Source organism: Ailuropoda melanoleuca, chromosome 3 (assembly GCF_002007445.2).
Source record: "Ailuropoda melanoleuca isolate Jingjing chromosome 3, ASM200744v2, whole genome shotgun sequence".
NCBI lineage: Eukaryota > Metazoa > Chordata > Mammalia > Carnivora > Ursidae > Ailuropoda > Ailuropoda melanoleuca.
The window spans coordinates 51,689,036-51,713,451 of NC_048220.1; the positions used below are offsets into that span (position 1 = coordinate 51,689,036).

The 24,416-nt window shown below is 45.9% G+C and overlaps 1 protein-coding gene across 1 annotated transcript in view; it reads left to right on the plus strand.

The window, feature by feature from the left end:
* Positions 1-17,265: 17,265 nt before the first annotated feature.
* IQGAP2 (IQ motif containing GTPase activating protein 2) overlaps positions 17,266-24,416 on the plus strand; it is a 283,284-nt gene continuing 276,133 nt past the window's right edge. Inside the window, exon 1 of the mRNA XM_034656385.1 lies at positions 17,266-17,797. Coding sequence (XP_034512276.1) covers positions 17,752-17,797 — 46 coding nt within the window. The 5' untranslated portion in view covers positions 17,266-17,751. The remainder of the gene's footprint in view (positions 17,798-24,416) is intronic.

Here is a 24,416-nt window from a genome sequence, read left to right on the forward strand (position 1 = left end):
TGCGGGATGCAAGATACCCCCACGTGCTCTGAAGTCAGGCTCGATTTGACGCCTGAGCCCTCTAACGCATCCAGAATCCCCCACCATATTAGCTCTATACCCCTTGTAAGAGTTTTCAAACCTTTCTTATTATGGTATTACATGCCATCCCCATGAAAGGAATTGGGATGTATCTCAGTTGAATTCATACTCACCATCCCCCTTGTTGGGGGTAATATTTGTTTTATCTGCCTTCAGCTAAATTGTGTAAAGTTTCAAAGGGAAATACTCTCAATCTGATGTCTGAAGGACTCCAGTCCTGCGGGCCAAGATTTCTTTTATTTTTGGTGGGGTTTCTCACTTCCTGGCATCAGCTGCCGCACTGAGGAAGCCTCAGAAAGCAGGTCCCCCCAAGGCACCCCTCCATCCCGGGAACCTGCCCATCGTGCTCCTCTCAAGGGGTCCGGGTCTTGTGGAAGAGCTCACCCTGTGAAGCTGAGCGGGAGGGCTGCTTCTCGCCACCGCCGGTGTATCACACCCAGAGCGCAGGGGCCCAGCCGACTTTGACCGCACTACCCCAGGAGGTCCCCCAGATGCGAGGGGAATTTAGAGACCAGGGAAAGGTTGCTGGCACATGCTGTGTGCTTCTCCAGGGTCACAGCCAAAGGCAGCTTGGACTCGGCCATCCTCCTTACTCAGGAACCCGTGGGCTTTCTGCCCAACGAGATACTCCCCAGATAGCGCCTTTGAACTTGAATCCTATAGTTCCCTCATATGGTCTCACTTTGCTGTTGAGTCTTTTTTCCCTCAGTGATCCTGTGTTTGTGGGGCTAAATTGAGTGGTTCTTTATCGATAGGAAGGACTCCATTCTGTCCCCAGGGAACTCTAAACACTGGGGCCTCCGTTTCTCCTTCACACACATTTATCTCCAATTTGCTTCCTACAGCCTTCGTTGGCATTGTGTTTGTGGGATGATCGATCATTGGTGAAATCAATTCAGCTTGCAGTCTATACTTCCTAGGCACAGAGTTTGCTTCGTTTGCGGGTTTTTTAAGTTTTTAAATGGACGGTCCTGACTTCAGCGTCATGTTGCTCCCTCTGCAGAAGGTCCAGCCACTTCTTTCTTTTTGGCCTGTGTCATTTGTTCTAGACCAGCAATTCTCTTGGCCACTGTCACATCCAGTGCCCGGCCCCAGCCCCATGGAGGGGTGTGCAGTCGAGGACTGAAGGAATCCCTGAAGCTCCTTGCCCTGTGCTCCCTCATGGGCCTTCAGAAGCCAGAAGAATGTCCCAGTGGGTTGGGAAGAGCCTTCCTCCTTTAATATTTAGACTTTAAATTGAGTAACTTTTCAAGTATTTATTTGTGAAGAACCTGTGTTCAGGTTCAAAGGCAGCCACTATACACCGGGATCTTCGGTGAGCAATGAAATCTGGAGTCTGACCTCTCAGCTCCCTGGCAAGTGGGGTGACCAGATAATATCATTGCTGGCTGAAAACTCCCCTGTGGCTTCCCATCTCTTCTAGAAGGATCCAAAGTACTGCACAAGCTGCCCTGCCTCCAAAATCCAAAACTCTGTGCCTTCCCGTCTCCAGCTACACCTGCCTCAGTCCCTTGTCTTCTTCCTGGCTGCCTTGGATGCCTTCCCTTCTAGGCAGCCTCTTTTTTGTTTGAGGTCTCACACTTACATTTCACCTACTCAGAGACTGTCTCTGGCCACCTGGTCTGGAGCAGCCTAGAACAAGGGCCCTGAGGTCAAGGCACAGGTCTGTCCTTGCCACCTTGCCTCTCTTCCTGTGTTTTCCCCCACAACCCTACTAAGAGCCCCTGCTCAGGTCCCTAACTCCACTTCATCTCACTCCACAACTCAGTAGCATTCCTCCCCGAAGTCTGCCAAACATCCTCCCAGTTCTTTCTTTTCCCTCCTGTCTCTTCCTCAAGAAAAATCATCTTTCCATGTGTCCTGTCTCTCCAGGATCCAGTGTTGGGGTATGAACTGGGACTCTGGAGACATAAATACATTCAGCACACCCTGAGGGACTGTGGTGAGCCAGGCACTGTGCCAGGCTGCCATTTACTCCAGTGGTTGGATCCTAGCTTTTCAGCTTACTACCTGGGTGTAATGGTTCTAACCTCTCAGACCCTTCAGCTTCTTGTCTTTAAAATAGGGCTAGCAAAGTTTACTGTGATGGCTAATTTTGTGTGTGAACTTGGCTGGGCCACAGTGCCCAGATATTTGGTCAAACATTGTTCTGCATATTTCTATGAGAGTATTTTTGGATGCGATTAACATTGAAATTGGTGGCCTCGAGTAAAGCAGATTGCCCTCTATGATGTCAGTGGGCCTCATGCAATCAGTTGAAGGTATGGATAGACAGGTAGCCCGCAACATCAGCTCTTCCCTAGCTCTCCAGCCTGCCAGCCCACCCTGCAGAGTTTGGACTTGCTGGCCTTAGTCATATGAGCAAATTCCTTAAACTAAATCTCTCTATGTATGTATATATCCTACTGGTTTTGTTTCTCTGGAAAACCCCAAACAAATACGATAACCTTGTGGGATTTCATAAGATTAATGAGCACTAATAATTGCTCCTATTTACTAAGTGCCCACAGTGTGCCACCCACCTTGCTGAGGGTTACCATACATCACCACAGGTAATCCTCACCACAGCCTTATGATCTGGTGTCATTCTTGTCCTCCATGGACAGCAAGACAGTGGACACATAGATGGCCGTCACTCACAGTCAGTAAAGACTGGCTTGACGGTGGTTTGAGGGGGCAGTTCAGAGAGGAGAGACATATGTGCGTGACCAAACACCTGGACTTTGTACACTCTCCTTTCGAACCTGTCCACTTAGATAACTTCTCACTGATAAGCTCATACACCAAAGCCAGCCGCCCGCATGGCCTGCTTCCAGCAAAGCAGAAGGTGGGGGAGAGCTGCAGCTTACAGGGTGCTGTGGCTTACGGAGCAGCTGCCGGGGAAATGCCGCTCCACGTTCACCACAGAATTGGCCCTGCACACCCCTCCCCCACTCTGCTGTTGCTGCCTCTGTGTGGTGGGGCGGCACTTGGCCTGCCCTGGAAAGCAAGAGACCCTGGCGAGAGGCTGAAAGTCCTTCCGTAATGGTTCTCTTGGCTGGCAATGCTAGACGTTTCCCCAGAAAATTCCCTTTAGCCACAAACAAACATTTTTGGCCCTTTCCAATTAAAAAAAAAAGTTTTTCAAAAAAATTAGAAAAGCCTTTTAAGGCATGTAAGTGTGCAACCTTCTTCCATGCAAATTAGAATGAATTGTAAGAAATCAGGGTCCATTTCCTATATTCCTCTTAGCATTTTGCTAAGAGCTGTTCCGTGTTTTCTTTCCTGATGTTCCCACAATCCTGTGAAATAGGTATCACTTGACAGATGGTGGCACAGTGGCTTGAGGGACAGGTAGACTTGCCAGTCACACAGTTCTAAGTAGTGTAATTGTCATTCCTGTCTTGCTTCCGTGAAGGAGCCTCACCAAGAGTGATGGCTTGGCAGCTCTGGGGAGGGTTGGTGACTCTGAGAACTCTCTGCTTCTGCTGGGCCAGGACCTCCATGGAATGCCTGAAAACAGTGGGACCCATTTGCTTTCTTTCTCTGAATTCATTCATTCCCTCATTCATTCATTCAACAGGCACACACACTTACTCTATGTCAACATGTTCCAGATGCTGGAAATAAGACATAGTTCCTGTCTGGCCAAACGCTGGGTTGACATCGTGCGGACTGTAAAACATTGTAAAAGCCAAATTCAGCAAAACCCTCCCTGAAGGATCTTACTTTCTGTTTGTCCTAAAAACTCTTAACACTGATTTTTGCTAAGAAATGTGCCCATTACTACGGTGTTCTGTCTGTTTGGTTAACATTTGTTTTCTTATTAATCCTTTCCAAAAGCCATGCCTTCTGAAACCAGGGAGACTACCTACGAATTCCTTGAGAGCAGAGGTTGTGCACTTACCAGCCGCTCAATAAATACGCTCTGACTTCACACAGATCATTTCTTTTTTTTTTTTAAGATTTTATTTATTTATTTGACAGAGATAGAGACAGCCAACGAGAGAGGGAACACAAGCAGGGGGGAGTGGGAGAGGAAGAAGCAGGCTCGCAGCAGAGGAGCCTGATGCGGGGCTCGATCCCATAACGCCGGGATCACTCCCTGAGCCGAAGGCAGACGCTTAACCGCTGTGCCACCCAGGCACCCCCACACAGATCATTTCTGACGCCGAGTAATTTCCCTATAGAATCAAAATGTTCACATTTACACAACTCATCAATTTGATTTTTAAGCGTTGAGGTGCATGCTCTCAGTTTTCCTATCACATTTTTTTCTCCTGGACCTAAATCAGACTGTGAATTCCCTTGTGTAGAGTGATAATCTGTGATATAACCTGACATGCAGCTCTGTAAATCTCCTGTTCCTGCAAACCTAGAGAAATCCAAAACGTTTGCCAGGGACACATTAGCTTTAAGAACTTATTTCCAAACGCTGTGTTTGCTCTGTCTCTGTCTCTGTCTCTCTCTCTCCTCTCCTTCCTTCTCTTGTCGTCCCTTGGATCACAGTGTGATTTTTCATACAGTAGCTTATGGGATGGGAACAAAGACTAAGGGACTATGAGAAAGGTCATTGCTCCTTGCCTCCTATTGTTCCTTAGGGTTCCCAGGCCCCAGCATGTTCTTGTTTAAACACGAGACTTGTTAAGTACTTCCTAGAGCTAGAAGTTTGGAGAAGGAGAAGGAAAAGCTGTAGGAATTAAGCCAGCTGCCAGTCTGGTGATCATAGCACAGAACCTATATAAGGCCAGCCATGAAGGAAGGGACAATCAGGGGGGCAATGTAAGTTAAACAGTCCCCTTTCTCTCTGGGCTGTGGGAGCCCATGCCTGTCCTCACCTTGGCAGCCGTCCAGCCTTGGTGACCTTGGAGCTGTACCTGCAGGGCTAGGGAGAAGCCATGTGCTTCCCCCAGCAGTGCTTGGTAATCTGCCAGGGGGCCTGGCGCCCTGCAGGCATCGCAGGTGATTGTGAAGGGCTCCTCACTCCCTGACTTCTGGTCGAGGCTGGCCTGGCCCCAGAAGGAGGCCCGGATTAAAGTGCTTTGGAGGGGACCTCAAGAGGTGGATGTGGGGCTGGGGAGCCCTTCTCTCCTTTCCTGAGATGGCTCTGGGGAGGAGTGTAACCACTCCACTACCCGACTACCTAATCACCGTTCTCAAATATTGGGTGGGTCCCACTCTCAAGAAGGGATGGCACCCCCCACTCACACACACACACACCCGAGGCTGGCACGACAGCCAGATCTCCTGTATAAAAGTCTCTCTCCTCCTGGCGTGTCACCTGGTCTAAAAACACCACCGTACTCTGTCCAGTCGGTCCAGAAAACCCTGTGAGGATGAACAGGTGTCATTTGAGAGTAGGATTGAAGCTGTGTGCTGATTGGCCAGTAAGAGTGTCCAGTGTGCGGATGCCACTGAGAAGACAGCAGGGCTTGGAGCAGTGGGGCGGAACTTAGCAGGGGTAAGTCTGAGTGCACAGGTGAGTCAGGAAAAGCCGCAGCCCCAGGTTCTCAATAGACATTGGTGCCGATAAAAGTAGGGGGGGAAGGGAAAGCTTGTGAGGCAGGACAAGGCTGGGCACTTAGCCCAGGGGAGGAGCAGGGCCTGCGGGCTTTGGCTGAATGGGGGTCCGTGTCCCATTGAAAGAGGCCGCCACCGACCACTCCCAGCCATTGTTGCTGCGTGAGAACATGGCCCCCACTGGCCAGCTTTGGCTCTTTTTTTTTTTTTAAGGAGAAGGGAAGAACACAACCAGCTTTTTTTATATGTTGGCAACTAATTTAATTTACAAACACTGTATGGGCCTGCATTGTACAAGCTAAATCAAATATCCGTGGGTCTCACTTGGCTACTAGGAAATAGTGAAAGAGTGAAGGAGGAGATGATCCAGGGCCATACAGGGCACAGCTCAGATGCTGTTCTTCCCAGCTCTAGTGCGTAACAAAAAAATGATTTAACAGGCAGGAGGCCCTTCACGATCAATCAAACCCATTTAAGCCAAGAGCCAAGTGCAATATTGTCAGCCTCTTACACCTCAGATCCATGTCTTGCCCCTGAAAAAAAATAGTTCAATCCATTCTTTTGTCTTTTTTCTTCTCTTCCAAGCTAAACAAACAAACAAACAAAACCCCAAAAACTAAAATGCAAGGCTTTGGCAGGAAAATTTCTCTGGAGAGGTGGCACTTAATTCTAGAGAGGACCTTTGCCTCCCCAGTCATTAGTCAGGAATGTTCCAGATGAATCTCCAAGCCAACAACATTTAGAACTTGGAGCAAAGCCCTGAATGACCGTGGGCAAGGTTCTTAGCCTATCTGATTCCCTTCTTTTGCTCACTCAGAGAAACTACTTTCAGGCAAGAAAAGCACAAAAGCAAGACTGGCTAATTATCTTCCAGACACGTGTGCCTCAGTTTACTCCTCTATAAAACTAGCGGAGCAAGCCCAAGACCTCCAAGGCCTTGGAGGGCCAAGGGTCTGTCACAGCCTTCTACACAGAGCACTCCCCTCTGTGGAAATCAGGATTGCCCTCCAGCCAGAGTGTGAAATGGGTGACGTTTGAATTCTTTGAGCTTCGACCTACCTTCTCTCGGGTCTGGTTACCTGATGCCCTAGCTGAATTCTGGATGCCCCAGTGACACTTAACTAAATGAAAAGCCAGTTATCTTACTAAGCGACACAGCGAGGTATATGTATATGAACATTAAAAAGATAGAGAATATTATGTTCATCTGAATATCACTTGGACCAAAAACTACATGATGAATTTGTGCCCCTTTTTTTAAAGGTTCAGAATGTCCTAACCACTCATTTCAGAAATCACATTCAGGACTTTCATGCTGAAAACCATGAAGTGTTTAGAGTTTGGAACTATCTGCTCATCCTGACTTGGAAGCAAGTGTATTTATTCAGCATAAAAGGAAGTATCTGAACTCACAGAGTGAGATTCTCTGCAACTCCTAAAAGCAGCAAGACTGGACAGGCAACTTTTAGGACAAGAAGACATATTTCTCTGTCCTGAATACCACCTTGCTACCTTAAGGAAGCTCAGCGTGAAAAAGGACATGAGTTTTGGTAAATATAGGGACATGTTTAGGTGATAAAAATGAGCTCTTTTTTCTGAAATTCCCTTCTTTTGCCTTCTTCATTCAGTTATTTAGTTTTGAACTACTCTTTTGTGAAAGCAAACACATAAACAAGGTTGTTGAGAATATCACATTATCACCCGGGGGAATAGAATGACTTTCCATCCACCTTTATTACTTTGCCTACATTATTTGGACCCAGCTGGCCTTTTGGAATGACAGATTTGCATAAAAGTTGGGCTAAGAGCGGGATACCTGGGTGACTCAGTCGGTTAAGCATCTGCCTTCAGCTCAGGTCATCAGGCTCCCTGCTCAGCGGGGAGCCTGCTTCTCCCTCTCCCTCTGTCCTTTCCTCTGTGGGTGCTCTCACTCTCTCTCAAATAAATAAACAAATAAAATCTTAGAAAGAAGGAAAGAGAAAGAAAGAAAAAAGAGAAGAAAGAAAGAAGAAAGAAAGAAAGAAAGAAAGAAAGAAAGAAAGAAAGAAAGAAAGAAAAAATTGTCAAATATGCAGAAGAACTGAACCAGAGAAAATTCCTGCAACTGCTGAGGGAGATGATGCATGAGGATGAGAACCGATTGGAAGGCAGGGTGAACCCCAGCTATCCCAGCTCTGGGCAGAGGCCCCGCCCATCCTTCCTGCACCTCCCCGGGGCTCCCCTCTCAGATACTTTTTCCAAGGCACGCTTTCATCCTGTTCCTAGCTCAGCTCTCCTGCCTCTGTGCTAAGAAGTCAACTAATTTTCTTCAAGCCCCTCCTGGCTTCTTCCTCTCTCCCAAGTGATCATTTTCATCACCCTCCCTAGATTCTTCCCTAATACGTACAGCCTTGCTTAATCATTTGGTAGCTACCCGTAAGGAACGACATGGCCCAAAGAATTCCATGGAATTCCATGGAAGCTCTCTTCTCCTTAGCCAGTGAGTGGAAACCAGCATCACACTCTGCCCTAGACAGTGTTTTCTTGGTGCTTCACTGGCTCTGTGCCACATATAACCCCGAAGACTTTTCTTTTTCCATTCTTAGGCATCATCTACCATTCTTCTACCTTTCTTTCTGCAGCGTGTGTTTTTCCTGGCCCTTTTCTTCTGCCCCTAGACAGTGGAGTGATTAGAATGTGCTGATGGACCGTTTGCCCCTTGTTGTGGCTCCTGGAGTTGGAGCCTCCAAAGGATGACCGGCTGCTTCTGCAGCGTTTTTCTCTCGCTGGAGTCGTGCTCGCCACATGGGCCTGTCCACAACGGGCAGCTCCCAGAAAAGACAAATCCATCATCTCCTTTGCTTCATCTTGCTTCCTCTTTCTGGAAGTTGAACAGGTTGGCTGGTTGGAACAATCTTGCATTGAGAGCACATAAGTGACTTTCCAAGGGGCTCCAAGGTGTTTTTCCTTCTCAGAAATGTCAGTCATCCCTCTTTTCTGGATTTCATTCGAATATTACGTACAATTCTGCCATGCTGCTGCTCTGTTCTTCTTCTAGGTGGGAGCTATTGTGATGCAAGTACGTGTTACTTTGCAGGCAGGTTATCTACCGAGGAGTTAGCTCTCTGCTGCAACCAGCTTATGCCTGAACATTGGCCATTCACCAGATACGTGCTGTTACTGAATTTCTCCTCTGCAACATAGCTTGTTGGCATCTAAGGGCCAGGGAGAGGCAAGAAATTGATCTCAGAGCCCCAGTTTGTGGGTGTCTCAAGAACTTAATTTTGGAGCAAAGTGAGATTGAAATTAATCACTCGTCGATTTGATGACTATTTATTGGGTCTCAACTCTATGCAAGGCACTGGGTTTATAAGCAATGATAAAACTAGAAAGCAGTTAAACCATAACAACAGATGATTTGCTAAGAGCTCCAAGACAGGGAGACCCAAGAACTCTTTGAGGAAGAAATGAAAAGTATGCAGAAATAGTGATTTTATATTTTATATATTAGATCTTCTCTTACCTTTTCCTTTAAAAAAGAAAAGTCTTAAAATAGGGCTTTTTCATCAATGAAGCCTGACAGAAGTATCATGGGAGAAGAATCAATGCCCACCTGGTATAAGATTACACAGGAGGAGCCATGGGGAAGTGTGACCTCTTCTCTTTGTGGTCCTTAGACACTAGAGACTGGGGATTTTTTTAAAAAAGATTTATTTATTTATTTAAAAGATTTTATTTATTTGAGAGAGAGCGCAGGGGTGGGGGCAGAGGGAGAGGGAGAAGCAGACTCCCTGCTGAGCAGGGAGCCCGATAGGGAACTAGATCCCAGGACCCTGGGATCATGACCCGAGCCAAAGGCAGCCACTTAACTCACTGAGCCATCCAGGTGCCTCAAGATTTATTTATTTATTTTAGAGAAAGAGAGAGAGAGCAAACGCATGGTAGTAGGGTGGGGGGTTGAGGAAAAGGGAAAGCAGATTCCTGCTGAGCTCGGAGCCTGATGTGGGGTTTGACTCGGGCTCTACGCAGGGCTGGTTCTCATGATCCTGAGATCATGACCCGAGCTGAAAGCAAGAGTGGGATGCTCAACTGACAGCCACCCAGGCACCCTGCTCCTGGAAATTTTTTAAGGGACTGAGCAATTCAATTAAGAGAAGTAAACATGAGTGGAATTCTGAAACCTAATTTTTGAGACCAAGAACTATAAAACTGACCAAGACCATAACACAGATAAGGTACCCAGCGTTAGCTAAATTCTATTGAAAATTATATTATCACAGAGAGGCACTAGCTTAATTAGAGGAACGAGAAAAAAATTTAATGCTAAAATAGAATGAAAAATGGAAAAATCATTTAAGATTTAAGATTATTTGTAAATGTGTTTACAAAGAAATTAGTGCAAAAATCAAAAATAAAATCAAAGGGAGCTCGGGTCTTCTGGCCCATTGGAAGTTTGGAATTCTAGGTACATCCGTGGTGATCTTGAAAAGGAATGGCATGTGAACTGGGGACAGATTTTCAAAATTTTGATCAAAGTTTTTGTTGCCTAATAAAGAAGACTCCACCCAATGGAGGAATCCTCTCTATAGCAGTTCCAGCTAAATGCTTTCTTTTTCAAAGAGCGTCTCATACAATTTCAATGAAGTATTTTTTAAACCTCAAGTTTATTCTAATTAACAGCTTTTCTGTGAAGATATAAACTCCAGACTTAGAAGAGCTTGACCTGCCACATTTTAAAGGACCCTGAGAATTAACATCGTAGTTTGAAAAAGATAAATTCCTAACTCTTTTCTATTTTGTTTAATTTTACCTCCTGGAATGTTCTCAGTTCTCTCAAGGATTGTAGAAGTCACTTGCAGAGTGAAAACAACTGAAATTCATTTAAAAATTATTTGGGGCACCTGCGTGGCTTAGTTGATTGGGTGTCCAACTCTTGATTTTGGCTCAGGTCGTGATCTCGGGGTCTTGAGGTAAGAGCCCCTCTTTANCCCACATTCGGCTCTGCTCTCAGTGTGGAGTCTTCTTAAAAGTTTCTGTCTCCCTCTCCCTCTGCCCCTCCCCACCGCACACTCAAGCATGTGCACTCTCTCTCTCAAATAAATAAATATCTTTTAAAAAATATTTGATACAGGAATTTAGAGGAAGAAATAAGCTAAATTGAAAGAAGGAGAAAGTCAGCACAGGAATAGTCATTGGAACACCCCAGGTAAGAGCTTGAACCTGAGTGGCAGTGATAAGGATGAGAGCAAAGAAGAAAGAAGAGGGGTGCCTGCGTGACTCAGTCTGTTAAGCATCTGCCTTCAGCTCAGGTCATGATCCTCGGGTCCTGGGATCAAGCCCCACATCAGGTTCCGTGTTTGGTGGGTAGCCTGCTTCTGTCTCTCCCTCTGCCAGCCACTCCCCTTGCATGTTCTCTCTCTCTCTCTTTGTCAAATAAATAAATAAAAATCTTTTAAAAAATCTTTAAAAAAAAAAAAAAGAAAGAAAGTAGAGACATTAACGGACACGAGAGGTACTCACAAAGAACCACCAGTCTCAGTAAAGGATTGGATGCTGAGGAATGATTCTAGAGGAATCAAAAAAGATTGAGGTTTTGAATCTAAGTAACTGAAAATGTTTGTATTAACAGAGTATGGCAATCAGAGGAAAGATCCATTAGTAGTTGAGGAGAAGGTTGAAGTGGAATTGGTTGATTCTGATTTTTTTATCTGTTGAGTTTGAAGTGACAGTTGTATTTATAGTATGGAAAAGGCAGGCATTGGTGCTATCTGCCTTCCTTGCAATTGTGTTCCTTGGTTCACTATTGGCTTTTACCCTTGGCCTCAGGCTGACCAGATCCAGACGTGAAGTTAACTCTTAGCAAGCTGAGCGACTGAGTTTAGCAGCTGGTTAGCTACCAACACAACACAGCACAGGAAATCGGACAGGCTTTAAAATCAAGGGACACCATTAAAAAGTTGAAGCAGTGCTTTGTGGTAAAGTGTGGCAATATCTACTTAGACAATAGACCAATCATTTGGTCAACCTCCCACCCTTTCATGAAGCGAACAGTTATCCCCTGTTGAGCCTTCACAGCAGAACCAGGAATCACTACCCAATCTCCAAATGCAAAAGCAGTCATCAGGAAATGGGCCGCAGCAGCCCCTTGACAGCTGAATTTTGGGGTGGAAACTATAACCCCATCACCAGATGATGAGTACCTTGCTAGAAACATGTGTATGTTTGCATATTCAAATTGCCCCTACCAATTTCTCAATGAGCCTTCGTTTTGAAATAATATAGATTTGCCTTAATCAAGAAAAGTAAATGAATCTGAACTTCAAATCTGGTAAACCAACATTCTAAGACATTATATGTGTTTTGACTATGTTAACAGAATGCATATTTCTTTTAGAAAATATTTTGAAAAGCATTCCAAACACAGAGAAAGTTGTAGAAGATAAAGTGGCAAATACTTCTGTGTATACCACCTGGATACAACAAATGCCACATTTGCTTCAGCTTTTTAAAAGAAAATGAAATGCTATAGATTCGATGTTCCTTGTCTACCTTCTCAGCTTCCTTTCCCTCCCCTGGTTTCTCAGAGGATATTGCTGTTCTGAAATTGGTATGTTCTTCCTGCGCACGTTTTTATACTTCTGTTGCATGCCAATGTCCCCAGATGTATCACATAATATTATTTTGTCTGTCCCTAATTGCGCACAAATGACATCACAAGTATTTTCTTATTCTGTCGTATTTTTATATATCACAATGTATTTATCCATTCTGCCACTTAGGGACATTTAGGCTGTTTCCAGTTTTTTCCTGGAATGAACATNTTTTTATACTTCTGTTGCATGCCAATGTCCCCAGATGTATCACATAATATTATTTTGTCTGTCCCTAATTGCGCACAAATGACATCACAAGTATTTTCTTATTCTGTCGTATTTTTATATATCACAATGTATTTATCCATTCTGCCACTTAGGGACATTTAGGCTGTTTCCAGTTTTTTCCTGGAATGAACACCCTTGTACACATTTACCTGAATGTGGGAGCTTCTCTAGAAGATATTAGTAGATGTGGAACTACTGAATTTCAGGAACGGTGCATCTTTACCTTAACTAGAGATGGCCAAGTCATTCCCCTAAGTGACTGCTCAGAGGACACCCCTCCCAACGCTGTATGAGCATTCCTAATATTCCACACTAGTCAAACATGTTAATTTTTGTCATCCTAGTGGGTATTTTCATTTTCATTCCCTGGTAAAGAGTGTAGCTTCTTTCAAAATATCCAAGCTCTTCTAAGTCAGCTAGAAGTTTGTTTGCCTCTCATCAACCAATTAAGACAAAGTGCTCGAAAAGGGAGTATAAGAGCCCGAGAAAATTACAGCTAGGACTGAGAACTACTGCCAAAGCTAGATGAAGCTCAGGTTAAGGTAAAACATACTTGAAGTTCCAGTCAGGCAGAAAGCGTGGATGATTTTTAAAAATTATTTTGCTGAGCACCTTTCAGACCTTATCTAATTAATACAGATAGGACCGACAGGGAACTGCAAGGGATTATCAGTAAAATTATAATCAAAATCAGTGCCTGGACACAAAGTGGACCCCAGGTCTCCAGTTCCTTGTGATGGCATCTACATGATGATAACCTGGGGGCATTTGTTATTGGTCCCTGGCATTCACCTGGGAAAAGGAAACGTGTTTAGTAGAAGGTGAGCATCTTGAAATTTGTGGTTCAATTTATTAGTCTAAAGAAGGAGAAGGGCTTCTGTGCTGGGGGAGAAAGTTTAGACTCAGATAAACCCAGTGCTGCCAGTTATCACTATGAGGCTCTCCAAGTCTCAGTTTCTTCAGAATTGCTACGGGATTGAAAGTAACAACTATTTCTAGTCTACTGCCTGGTACACCTAAGTATGTAGCAAATTCATGATTGTTTCAAAACAATTGAGCAACCACTACATTCCAGGCATTGCTGCAAGTCCTGAGCACATAGCGATGAACATTGAACATTAGATCAAGTTCTACCTGTCAAGAAGCTCACATCCTGGGGCAAACAATGAACAAATAATCCACTATGTGGAACGTCAGATGATAAATGCAGCTGAGAAAATGAATGTGGTGTAAAAGGGATAGAAATGGAAGGGGGTCACCTCGAATCAATGCTGCTTTCTCCTCCTGCTCATTGCCAGGCTGCCCTGGGAATCATCTTCTGAGTCACTGGAGTTCTAACCCTCTTGAACTGTGAAATGGGAAAATAATAATGGAATCGTGTGTGGTTTTATTTACTTGCTAAATTTAAAGTTTAGACAGTCTTTCCAAACTTTGATTTGTTTAGAACTTTCACTTTAAAGCAAAGAGAAAAAGGCACGATTGCTTACTGATTTAACATTAACAAAATAGTTGAAAGTTGTCCAAAATTATACAGATTTTAGTGGAGTGAAAAAAGGACCTGAGTGGAAAAGAATAGTATATATAAACAAAAATATATAAAGTACAAAAAGCAATGCATGGAGACTCTCAGGAGGCCCTTTTCTTCCGTAGCCCTGGAATCACACAAACTCTCTGTGCTGTTCAGCCTTGTCCATGCAATGATGCTAAGAGGCCATCAATCCTACAGTTATTTGACCCCCGGATACGACTACTCCTTCCTTTGTTTTTGAGAACTGAAACACTGATGGTTGCATTTATTTGTTCTGATTCTTTTTTTTTTTTTTAATCTACTGTTGGACTGTAAATTTCCTTTTAAGCAACAGAAGTCCCCCTTGCAAAGAAACGCTGTTCCTGCTCAGCCTCTCTCTTTTTCTGGGACAGGGAATGAGTTAGAAAATCTTAACAACTCGAGGGAAAAGCTTTGAATCATTTCTTTCTTGTCATTGCTTCATGCTTCACTTTTTTGGGTGATGCTATGAAAGCACATTGTTCACTCTTCTGGTAATGTTAAAATGATCAATAACATATTGGGAAATCACCAAATTATTTCAAAGGTGAATAGAATGTTAGAGTTGCAAGCCAAGACTTTTACTTAAACTTACTTTTTTATCCTGTTTGATGCTCTTGATATAATTAATCTGTTATAGCTATAAAACAAAGTTGCATTTTTTCCAAACACCTTCATGCTCTTTTCAATTTGTCAAGAGGTAAGTCTTAGAAAACCATCTTTTAAAAACGATGTTGCTTTGGGGCGCCTGGGTGGCACGGTGGTTAAGCGTCTGCCTTCAGCTCAGGGCGTGATCCCGGCGTTATGGGATCGAGCCCCACATCAGACTCCTCCACTATGAGCCTGCTTCTTCCTCTCCCTCTCCCCCTGCTTGTGTTCCCTCTCTCGCTGGCTGTCTCCATCTCTGTCGAATAAATAAATAAAATCTTTAAAAAAAACAAAAAACAAAAAACGATGTTGCTTTAAAATTGTTTTACTAGGTCTAGTTTTTCAATGTCATCTTTTGTTTCACATTAAAGAAAAAACTCTTCTTGCTTTATTAAAAAAAGAATTTTTACTGGATGGCTTCAGTTTTTGTTTTTAATATTCTTGCAAGCACAATCAGATGGCAAAGTACACTGGCACATTGCCTTGTATTTATTTGACTCCCTCTCCGATGTCAAATCCTAAGAGAAAAGAGCCCAGAATTCTGCAAATAAATTTGTTTTCTGAGCTTCTGCAGAGAACTGATCTGAGAGATAGTACTGTTACCCAGCGAATGTAGACGGAAATCCCAAAGATGAATTCCCGCACTTGCAAAAAAATCAGAAGCATTTGCTTTTACAGTTTCTTCTTAATGTTAAGTTCTCTATAGAAACATTAGTTGTGACAGAGCTTGAAACCATCCCAGAGTCCTCAGAAGAACTGACCAGCTCGAACATGAATTTAGAATGACTTTTCCGCAGAGCACCTATTTATGCTTTAACCTTCACTTTCTCCCATTAACAGGTATGTACTTATTACAATCTGTGATATCCATGTAAATGTTGATAGTACCAACTTGTTTGTATCCAAACTCCCCCTTTATCACTTATTGGCATGGACGTCACTGAAGCTCTCCTCTCTTCTACCTCTGCCACAGTTCCTTCTCTAATCCAGCCCATAACCTGCTATAAGATTTACTGTCCCTGAACTCCCTTTCATCATGCAGTTCCCATACCCAAAACTTCAAGGGCTTTCAAATGCCCCTATGATAGCATCCAGTCCCCTTAGCCTGACGTCAGTGTCCTCCATGATCTGATACCAGTTCCGAAGCTCCCACCCTCACCGACCCTCATGCCCCACCCCTTGGCCTTTGTCCTTGCGGGTCTTCCTGGACTGAGCATTGTGCACCCAACTCTTACCCACTCTTCAAATTCCACCTCAAGACACACTTTCAAATCCTGTCACCTTTGACCATTCTAAGTTCATGAATTCCCCTCATCTCTAAAGAGATAGAATACACACTTTTGGGGGGGGGGGCTTAAATCTTCCTCTCACCCTGAACACTGATATGTGCAAGTAAGAGCTTCACAGTTAGTACTTAATACATGGAATCATAGAGATGGAATGAACTTTAGATTATCCTCCAATTCGGCATCTTCCGAAGTGTAGAAAAACCTCCTCGAACATGTTCCTGTCTGGGTGAACACTGACTTACAGGGTGCTGTAACTTAAATTGTGCCTGTTTCACCCTTGAATTGCTCTTATAATTAGAGGCATCTGCTCTTTGGGGAAGAAAAACCCCACTCATTCCATTCCAATCAGGTGAGAATCTAATGCTTCCAGAAAAGAAAAAAAGGGGGGGGATGGGGAGAGAATCCTCTTCCTGCTCTGAGTGAGAGTTCCGGGAGTTGAAATCCCTTGTGCCTATTCTCTCCCAGAACCCCTCTAAGCGTGGTCTGCCCATCTGCCGAGTCAGCATCACCCGCAGCTTGTTAGAAATGCAAATTCATGGGCCCCAGCCCACACCAGTTGAACTGGAAACTGTGGGTCGGGCCCAAAAATCTGAGTTTGAAGGGCCTGCATCGCCCGTCTGAGATTTGGAAAACAGCTGGCCGCGGTCTGTATCTTTATATACTGCAAAAGAGTGTCACTATGCACTTTCTCTCCACTTAAATAATCTCACAACTCTACCTTAATTATTTTATTTTGCCAGCACGTGGTCACCCACGCATCCCACAGTTGACAAACAGGTGAGGGCACAGGTATAGGACAATCTCACATGCCTCCAGATGTTATCACTCTGGGGCATAAAGAGGAGAAAAAAAAAAAAAAGCTCCAGGTGACCGCGTTAGAAAACCCCTTTTAAAAGAGCCACAAGCAGTTTAATTTCCTTTAAAGCTTAGCCGGAAAAGGTTTTTGTGGTGTGCAACCCCACCTGGGCAGGGCGACGGTTCCGTACACCGCGGGTGTGGCGTGGAAGGGGAGCCGAGGACTCGCAGTTGTGTTTTGAGTGGTTGCTTGGGTAGTGTTTACCTTGCTCTCCCAACACACATGCACACACTCTCAGTTTCTTGTCATGAAAGGGGAACCCTGCATTTTGTAGACAAAGAGTCGCAGAAGCAACTTTCGAAAGAAAAAAAAAGAAAAAAGAAAAAAAAGGGCACCGCGCAATCTCCCCAGAGGGCAAAGAACCGCGCTGTTTGTTCTTCTGTAACCGAGCAACACCCCCGGGGCGACCGGCGCTGCCTGTATCTTTTGCGGTTTTTCTTGCTCTTCCCCGCGTGGGTTCACTTCCACCCTCGAAACCCTCTAGAAGTGAAAAATCAGGCGGGGCGGCCGCAGCCCCCAGGCGGCCGGCGGAGCGCGGGCCCCAGCTGCAGGGGATCCCGGCCCAGCGCCCCGCTCAGCCCCTTCCTCCGCCGGGCGGGTAAAGGGGCGGGCTCAAGCGGCCGGGGCGCTGCGCCGCGCTCGCGGTAGGGGTCGCTGCTACGCGGCGCGCGCTCCTACCGCGGAGAATAACGGGGCCGGACGGCAGGAGAAAGGAAACCTGCCCGGGACGCGGCGGCGGCCGGGACGGAGCGAGGGACGGGAGTTCAGTTTTGCTCGGGTGTGAGCGCGCGGCGGCTGCAACGAGCGCCGAGCGGGGAGCACCGAGCGAGCGGGTCGCCCATCTCGGGGCGACCAGGGGAGGGCACCGAGAGGCCGTATACGAGCGCCCCGTCGGGCGCGGAGCCGGCGAGCCTGGCCAGCGAGCGGAGCCGCGGGGGGCGCGCCTCAGGCGGGCCCCCGGAGCCGCGCAGGATGCCCTACGAGGAGTTGCCGTCCCTGCAGAGACCCCGTTATGGCTGTAAGTACGCTGCGTGCGCGCGGCTCCCGCCGGCCTTGGGGAGCCCCCTCCCCCGGGACGGCGTTGGAGAAGCCGAGGGAGCCGGGTACACGCCGCGGAGGGAGCGGGAGCGCAGCGGCTGTGGGGTTGGCAAAGTTGAGAGCTGAAGTTGCGAAAGGTAGTGAGCAGCGTCCTCCCGTTCTCCCCACAAATTCCTGTGCCTCGGCTGGTAACCCCAGTCCTTCGCCTGGAAAACCCCACGGGGGTGCGGGCAGCGCTGGGTCTGCGCTCTGGGACAGGCCAGGTTGGGGGCTTAGGCGTATCAGGTGAGGAGCCCTCAGAGCTCCGGGCCGCTGCCGCCTGGGGCCAGGGGGTGGCGTCAGGGACCGAGTCGTTCCAACTCCCGAGGAAAGTTTGTTTGCTGTGGCTACAGGTGGGCACCGCAAGTGCTGTGCCCACGCACTCCGCCAGTGGCAAAGTCGGCTCTCCTGGAAGGGCAGGCGTCTCCTTCTACCCTGCTCCCTCGGACTGCACCTGAGCGGCAAGGGCCCGTTGGCACCCCACTGACGCGGATCCCATACCGGTGCTGGTGCAAGGGGCAGCGCTGGGCCCAGCCCCTCTCTTGCACGCTTCCCTGTGACCCTGTTGGGACTGCCACGGGGAGAGGACGCAGAGCTAGGCTCCCCAGGATCCGGCGCGAGCCCGCGTGACTTGACCGAGATGGTGTAGATAACCCAGCCAGGGGCTGCCATTCGGAAAGAGGTTGCTTTGGCGATTATGAGGGGATGGAGCCAGATTAGCACCAACCACGTGGCTTCATGCACAGAGTTCAGAGTCTTCGCTAAACGTGTGCCCGGAAGTATTTCCTTTAAAACAAACAAAAAGTTGGCGCTCTGTCTCCACGGTTGGCTCTGTCAGTGAACCCATGGCCGAAGACCATTGGTTAATCTTTTGCCCTGGCTGGCCTTGTGACCGAGGAGTCAGTTTGGGGTTAAAGTAGTGATTCCTGCTGCAGCGCGGTTATGTGTGTTTGGCAGGGTGGGGTGGCTGGTCGGGAGGGCCACCAACTCGGCTCATTAAAAAAGGGGAGTAACTTGTGTTAGTTCTTCCTCCGCACTAGGCTGGGAATGGAGTGTCAGAGATAGGAAGTTCGTTGTGCCATGTGACCCTTTTGGTGTCAGGCAATGAGGAAGAAGCCTGAGGAGCCAGCTGCATTCTCTGTACAGTAGTGAAATGCACAGAACAGTTCACCCGGACCCAGCTCCCTGCAGCCTTGATTACACTTTAGTAAGCCATAGGGACAACAGAGCTCCTTGGATCCAAGGAGGCATGCTGTGGTCATTCAGTGTGTGGTGCCTGCCACGGGTTGGTGAAAGTCTTTTATTTATGTGACGAGCTCCCAGAACATATGGTAGCTTCCCTGTGTCAAATTATGAGATGACCACAAAGTCTGAAAACGAGGCCCATGCACACCAAGAAATGGCTTTAGATACCACATTTAAAGCCTGGTGTAGTCGGTGGGTCATCTCTCACTAGTTCAATATGCTGTGCAAGGTTGCAGTGAATGAAGGGCATTAATGCACCATCTTCACACACACAGACAGATGGATGTGTGATGTTTGCTTGATTTCTTTTTTTTTTTTCCCGTTGAATGTACCTGCGGACTTAGCAGACTCCAGAAAGCAGCCAAGGAGGTTCAAATTCTGCAACCACAAAGAACATTACACCTTGCCACTTTCTCTGGAAATCATTGTCCAGCTTTTCTCACGAGGCTGGTGTGATGGCATGGTGTGCCACCTTATTGGAATCACTCCCGTTGGCCTTCCCCCAGCTCAGGAAGTGCTTTGGTCACAGAGTAAAAGAAAAATTTTTGATGGTTTCCAGACTTTATGGTCACCCTAAAATATTAAGGCTTTAATAAAGTAGCCTGGTAAGTCCTTAAAATGAACACTCTGTAATTTGCTACTGGGTTCATAGCTTATTTGAAAAAATCTAGTTGAATACACTTTAGTGTTAGCCAGTGTTAGGTAACATGCATTATTCATGCAAAAGGAGACTGTGTGATGTATCAGAATACAGAATTTCTGGTAGTGGATTTTTTTTTTTTTTGGGACGGGGGAAGGGCTCTGTCAATACAACACTGCAAATAGTGCTATGAGTTCTTCACAGAAAGTCTGGGCAAGGAAAATGCCCTGTTCTTGCTGTGTTGATGAAAGAATTGTGCTTTTCTTGTCTGTGGGTTTGGTAAGTACAGGTTCCATAAAACCCTGAACTACATGAAACAGGCTTTATCCCTGACACTTAAAAACGAGTCTCAGTACATTTCCCATACATTGCTGTTGGTTCAGTCCTAGTACTGGACATTCTGAGTGAAAGGTATTTGAGACTGGGCTTTGAAAACAACTTTTTAGTAGTTGGTATTAACTGTTAAACTTGTTTTAGATCTGGTCTTCTGTTCTGCCATCTCTCCTCCCCTTGTAATGTCATTTAATTCTGTAATTCTTGGACGAAGTAAATTCACTGAGCTCAGGGCTGTTATGGCATCTCTCTTTTCACCAGGCTGAGTGTCTGTAAAACACCACATAGTAAGTTGTACTTGAGGGATTTCTCAGTGAGTTCCCCGTGAAGGCCCCTTTCTCAGATTCTGACATGAGAGGTTGCTGAAGTCGTCTTGATGGGCACCCTGGAGCACTGAATTAAAATTAAATAGATCATTTTCTATTTAATTCCTGCTTTTTCCATTTTGGCCACATTCTCCTGCAACCTTTGAAATTTGTGTCCTGTTACTAGAGAACAAAGCTGAAATAACTGCTCATTCACGTGTGCTGCGGGGAAGAAGTGGCAAAAGGGAAAGGTGGAAATTGCTTTACTAATTTAGACATAACCAGAATATTGTATGATATACTGTCATAACCAGAATATCTTTCTACACTCAAAACCAAATTTTTTTATTTTTAAATATTTTATTTATTAATTTGAGAGAGGAAGAGAGGGCATGAGTAGGGGGAGGGGCTGACTCCCCGCTGAGCACAGAGCCAGATGTCAGGCTGGATCCCAGGACCCTGAGATCATGACCTGAGCCAAAGTCAGACGCTTAGCCCCCCACCCATGCACCCCCAAACCAAACTTAAATGATACTTAAGCTTAGGCATGATTTGCAAACAATTTTTGTGCTGTTGTAATGAATTATGACAAATTAGCCAAAATAATGCTCAAAGCATATTGGCGCCATGATTTGTCAGAAGTTTTCCTCCAGTTATTTGAGAGTTAAGAATGCCACTGATGATAAAAGAGGGGCTTCTTAATTAGACTCAGATGATCTCACTCTGAATTGATAATTCACTCACCATTTAAGTGCCTACGGTGGGTGGGTAATCAATGTGCTTTTGGAAAGAACTGTGGTTTTCTGCCCCCTGCAAAACTTTTCTCTCATGAGAAACATTGTAAAACTAATAGTGATCAGTGTTTCACTGTTTCTTTTAAAAAGTGCAACCTGGGCCTAATAGAAGAGGTGTGTGTGTGTTGGGCAGGTGGGGGGCCTATTCTGGCTGATGCTTTGACCCTTCCCTTCCCTCCCCTCCCCTTTTTTGATGATGCTCCTGTTCCTGTTCGAATGGCATGGCAAGGTTTTTCCAAATCACCTGGTAACTGGAGTATTGGGGTGGGTAATGTAAACCTCTTAACCCTTTCTCAGTATGAATCTGAGAAGAAATCTGAGTTCTGAACAGGTTAAACTCAGGCATTACGTCTGTTTAGTGCATCTTGGCTTCAACATTACATTGGTGTTTTCATGTGAGTGCAAAAGGTGTAAGGTATCTGCTGTGTTGCCATGTGATGCTGTCATCAGACCGAAAGTCAAGTCACTCCTTCATGTGCTATTGTTTTGGTTGAGTTTTTCAAAAGGATCTTCAAGGTCAACAGCTAAAGTGTTATTTTAGTATGCCTTTAACTTTAATTACACATGTTGTTAGCCAAAATGACTTGTTTGGGAGAGTTTAAGCTTGTAATACCAAGTTTGTTTTAGAATTTAGTACTTAGGGTGTTAGCTAACCCCTTTTTTCTCTAGGGAACCGTTGGTCTGCTGTTGCCCCTTACCTTCCCACTATGCAATCTTTTTAACAGCTCATTTTACTTAAAAGCCTAGTATACAAACAGATCAAATGCACCAAGTCTGCATGGTAACCAAAGGAGAAACAAAGGCCACTCAACTTCGGATTTGATAGTCAAGTGTAGTCCTACATGGTAGGCATGTCAGCCGGGGAAATTGAGGCTAGTGAACTTTCCAAGAGTTGGCGCTTTTTGTGTACAGCTGTTACCATCTGCTCATTATTACCTTAGAGAGGGACAGTGTTTCCCCATTTCACAAAGGAGCTGCAATCCATGATAATGTCTCAAGGCCACACAGCTGGCTGGTGACAGTGGGAACTTGAAAGCTGGTGCTGTCAGAACCTGAAGGCTCTTCTCCCCAGCTGTTGTCAATTTGTCTCCCCTGAATTACTGGGAGGGGTTTCACCTCTTTCTGTTTTAGGTGTTGGCCATGATTTTATCAAACTCCAGAAACCTGTAGCTATTTGGATAGTGTGATCTTTTAAAAGTAGAGGCATAGTATTGTCTGAACTGGATTTTGCTTCCTCCCCGTCCCTAAGGAAAGTGTGGAAGAATACATGAGCTTTTTATAGAGTACATCCAGGCTTCATCAAAGGGTTTTATGTATGTGTAGAGACATCCCATCTCCCTGTGAGGCACTGAAATGAAAGAAAGATTTTTCCATAATACAGTGGTATGCTCCAGTGATTGCAAATGGGATAATTTGTAAAACACACTTGATTACGTATACTGGCCATGCCTTAAAATCTGGGGTTGATGAGAAATCAGGCAGAAGCTTGCAGCGAGGTGACCCACAAGTGAGCCAGGACTTTTTCACTTAACTGTTCTAGTTTTTCTCCGTTGAAGGGCAGAATGGTGTCTGTGAGATGGCAAAAGCTTTGGAGTTAAGCAGATGTGGGTTTGCACCTTTACTCTAGCACTGAGTGCCCGTGTAGCCTTGGGGTTTTCTCCTGTACCTCGGAGGGGGGTGTTTTATATGGTGGCTGATGTGGTTCTTGGCACATGTTACCAAACAAACTGTGGAAATCTCAATTAATTGAGCACCTAATATGTACAACAGATGATGGGTGAAAGAAAAATGACTAAGATGGTAACAGCTGCGAGAGAAACCGGGAGATAAAGAGTAACGCTTAGATTTCTTTGAGTGCACTTCCTAGTTCTGTGGAAGTGAAGACACGAGAGTGATGGGTGGGGCAGTGGGAAGGCTTCATGGACTGTGAATTTGAACAAGACCTTGAGGAAGGTGGGAGGAAAAAGTGGAAGGCATTTGCATGTATTAGTTGAGGGATTGAAGCGTGGGTGGTAGGGCCAGTGAGCCTGTCTTGAGCAAAGTAGCTCAGCTCAGTCTCTTACTGAAATATTTTTTTTTTAACTTTTCATTAGATTCGGATTGGTGAGTGGCCTGGTGAAGTGGGGGAATGGAGGGAAGGTTAGGCGTGGTTGGAGTGCCTGGTGCTGGAAACTCCAGGAGGGCAGGTGAGGCTCGTGCATGGGGCATGTGGCTTCTGCTCGCTCTGCTACTCAGAGGTCCCTTCACCATGCTTCAAGGTTTGGGGATTCCTACGGATGGGGATGGGCAGGTTTGTCAGAGTTTTGCTCAGCGTAGGACATGTTGCTGAATGATGATGATGCTTATGGTACTGAAGGCGTTCAATGAATACAGAGACAGGTAGGCATGGACCCTGCTGGGCACTCGTCGACTCCAGCCCGGGAGACTGACAGCTAACCATCCCCGAAGGTCGATTCTCTAAGAGCAGGTGAGAAGAAAAGGTACAGTGACAGCAGAACAGGAATCTTGGTATGCAAATTATTGGGCAGTAGGGTTTCCGTTACCTCCTTTTTTTCTTCATTTTCTCCATTGAGGCAATTTTTGCTTCTCAAATTTTACTAGAGATTTAGTGCCTCCGACAGCCTGCATCTCAGTTGTGTGGGAAGATGGCTAATACCGCATTTCCAATTCATCGTTTCGGTGTCACGAAACTGAGTGGACTCTCCCTTCGTTTTGCCGCCGTGGGTTAGGCCGCGGGCGTCAGCGTGCTTAAACCACCTGACCACTCTTCCTCTGGCCAGGGCCGTGGTTTTCAGGGGGCGCTTCCTGGAGGAGCAACAGCAGCAGAACATCACCTGAGACCTTGATGCAAAGGCGGATTTCTGGGCACCCCCCTCCCCAGGCCTTCTGAATCAGCAGCCGGGGCGGGGCCCACACCATTTCAGAGAGCCTTGGAGGGGATTCTGTCACCCTGGTCAAGGGCAAAGGTGACAAGATGTTCCTCATACGCAGGCGCCCTCGTCACCAGACTTACTGGGTTTTGTCAGATGAGTGTAAACACATGGCTACAATGCCAAAGGCTTTATTTAACTTGCTCCCTGTGTGTTGGATTTGAGCACACACCTGGCACCACATACAAGCCCGGGGACTTGATTTCTATACAAATTTGTGTTTATCTTATAGGATTTATTTTTGTCTGCCTTGAAGGTTGCTTTTCTCTCTTCTGGGAAGCAAATGTGATGAGAAGATAAAGTCCAAAATCTC